Raw genomic sequence first — 3,380 nt, forward strand, 5'->3', positions numbered from 1 at the left:
AATGTATTTTAGAATTAATTTTTTATTTCCTAGTGTAAACAATGGGATATTTAGGCAGTATAAAAGTCCGAGAGATATATCATCATTGATCGAATTTGTATCTGAAAAGACATGGACGAAAGTGGATCCAATATCTAGTTGGAAAAATCCAACTTCATTCCACATGTCATTTTTAAGTCAATTTTTTAAGTTATCCCAAATGTTACGTGTAAGTTACATATACATACACATGACACACATGCGGCGTGTACATACACACACACACACACACACACACACACACACACACACACACACACACACACACACACACACACACACACACACACACACACACACACACACAACATACACACAAACACACAAACACACAAATAATATTACGTCTATTGTAAAAATTTCAATGAAACATTACTGTTTTCACTCAGAATATCCACAATCAACTTTTGGAAGATGTTGGACTACCTGTGTGGGGTAGTTACTTGATTTTTGCTGCTGCAACAGTTGTTTTAGGCACAATATTAGGACTGGTAGGAATAATATATTTCATAATTATGTATAAAATTTCTATATCTAACAAACAGATGATGTTAACTGTATTTGTGATTGTAGCTTGTTGTGTGTTTGATTGACTTCTTTTTCCCACAAAAACCGGCACAGCAACAAGGCAAGAAGAAACAGACTGGTGCAACAGACAGTGCTATTCAAGAGAAAAATTCAGACGAAGATGAAATTGCAGAAAACATTGGAGATGATTTAATAGATGAAGAAGAATCTGAAACAGAAGAACCTGAAACGAAGGAATCTGAAGCAAAGGAATCTGAAACAAAAGAATCTGAGATGAATGAAATAGAAACGAGTGAGAAAGATAAAGACAGTAAAGCTGATACCAGTAGTCCTAATATTCGCAAGCGTAAGCCACGCAAGGCTGACTAGAGATATTAATTCGTTTGATGTAAATATTCAGCAAACATAAATTAATTGTGACTAGCCCTTGGTGGTATTCTTCCAAAGTCATTCCTGTGCATTGAAATGCATCAATGCAACATACTATTGTTATTTCACATCTCAAAATATGGATAAGTGATATGGGTTGTCCAAGGGAACGATTCATAGATGTTTGCCGTCTCTTATATGTTAAAAATTTCAATGAATGAAAATTTCAAAATATCATTGCCCATAAAAATTTTCTTATCTACAAATACATTTTGGAAATGCAAATGTATATTTCAGGTATTATTCAGTAAAATTTTAGGATTTTGCAGACGTTCCTGCTGTGTCAAATGTTCTCAGGGCTTAATAGTTTCGTTGAAGCAATGAGAATATATAAATATGTTGGAAGAACTTTTTCAAGATCATGATAGATACGTTTCAGATATTTTAACAAGATTATTATATGGTGTTGAAAATTTATGAAATGGCAAAAAATGTTTGATTATATTTACTTTTTGCATACATTTTCTATAAAATGTTTGAGACTGCAGAGTAAACTTATAAATTTAAATATTTGTATGAACATTTTTTTCTTTAGTGAAGAATAAGTTTAAAAAATATTTGATATTATTTTTCGAATATTGATGTTTAGTGATGGAAGAAAGAAAAAAATATTGAAGTCATAAGTAATATCATAAATGTAAGTATCTAATTTTTAGGAATTAGGAAAAGAACTATAATAGCATTTATAGTTCTTTTACCTTTAAGGTTACACTTTACAAGACCATTTATAAATCTATTTATTAATTACAGTTGATTTATACAAATATTACAAATTTCTGCTTACAATTCCTTTTCTTCGATCATATTTTAAAAAAATATTTGAAAGTAGCAAAAAATGAATTGAAAACTACTTAAGAATAATTATTACTTTTATAAGACTTATATATGCACACATATTTTTCAAGTTTAAATATACATAGTATATTCGCAATTAAAGTCATTTAATATATAATCACGCATTTATTTATATAAGAGGAAAATCAGGTCTTTTCATAAAAACTGATAATCTAATTAAAATATTAATATAATAATATATTAATAGCTATTGTTATCAGGCATTAGGGATTGTCATTGTTTCTTGATGCCTTTGGGGAGACATTATTAACACTATTTGTATCATTCTATACTTGTTTTGTATCTAAACTAAGAAGATAAAATGTCACAAATAGCGCTAATAATGTCTCCTCAAATGCATTTATTCGATAGCTTTTAGTCATTATTATGACTAAATTTATAATCTTTATTATGACTATACAATTGATAGGATCCACAGATCTTAATTTGTCATTATCAATTGTTTGTCATCGAATGTCCCTAAAGTAAAGACGCTTAAGAATAAATTCCTGAAATCATTTTAAAACGAAAATTTTAATATCAAAATTGAGGCTATAAATAGTTTTTTTAAGCATTTAGCGAATCATATCGTCTAAAGTGTTCATGTGTTCAGATGTGGTTGGTATTTTGCATTGTATTACATACCCGAACTTACAAACTTTAAGTGATTTGCTAACTTTATATACTTAATTCGATATCACAGTGAAAACAGTAAGTCAAATCCAATGAACTCGCAATTTTTAATTCTGTTAATTTTATTATATAACTGGTTAACCAAACTATTATAACAAACTCAATGATAAATGAGTATTGGAGTATAAAAATGTGTGACGAAAAGCGAAGATAGAGGGAAGATAAAATAAAAAAGATAACGTATTAGATAACATAGAACTTGTTAGCTATAAGAAAGAAAAAACTCTTGATCCTAATATTATTAACTTTTGAATTTAGAACTGGTAATTTTATATTGTTTTAATATGGCTAATATGAGAATTTTCTCAAAATGATCTTGGGGAATTTATCCTTGAGCATTATTACGATTTTTATGAAACACCTACAATGGAATATCTTATATACTGATTTTTCTGTATGAACCTAGTGTTGTTTTTTCTTTCTCTATTCTAATAAATTATAAAAATTTCTATGATGATCCATATGAAATTCATGATTAATTTAGCATAGAAAGTGAATAGCATTACTTTTTGCAATATTTGCAAAAATTTGAATTGCATTTTTATAAAGGCCTACTTTAGCTTGCTACGTTTTCAAGCTTGACTTAACTAACATTTATATAGTATGAAAAAAGATCTTTAGTTAGAAAGAACACATAACTATCTCTAAAAAGTTTCTTTCATTTTATTACAAGTACAATCTTACTTGGAATATGAATAAATGCGAAGCCTTTATCCTTAAATGAGTATGATTATTAAATATTGCTTACATTTTTATTTTCTATGTATATATTTAAATATGATTTTTAATGAATTTTTATTTTTATTATAACAATGTCTTCCTCACATCCTTTTCAATATATATATATATATATATAT

The 3,380-nt window shown here is 27.8% G+C and overlaps 1 protein-coding gene across 1 annotated transcript in view; it reads left to right on the forward strand.

Annotated features, from left to right (window-relative positions):
- Positions 1 to 1,191, forward strand: part of LOC108692930 (thioredoxin-related transmembrane protein 1) — a 2,532-nt gene extending 1,341 nt beyond the window's left edge. The window contains exons 3-5 of the mRNA XM_018201509.1: positions 34 to 208; positions 429 to 530; positions 613 to 1,191. Coding sequence (XP_018056998.1) covers positions 34 to 208; positions 429 to 530; positions 613 to 936 — 601 coding nt within the window. The 3' untranslated portion in view covers positions 937 to 1,191. The remainder of the gene's footprint in view (positions 1 to 33; positions 209 to 428; positions 531 to 612) is intronic.
- Positions 1,192 to 3,380: the final 2,189 nt, after the last annotated feature.

The sequence above is a fragment of the Atta colombica genome, unplaced genomic scaffold (genome assembly GCF_001594045.1).
Source record: "Atta colombica isolate Treedump-2 unplaced genomic scaffold, Acol1.0 scaffold83, whole genome shotgun sequence".
Taxonomy (NCBI): Eukaryota; Metazoa; Arthropoda; class Insecta; order Hymenoptera; family Formicidae; genus Atta; species Atta colombica.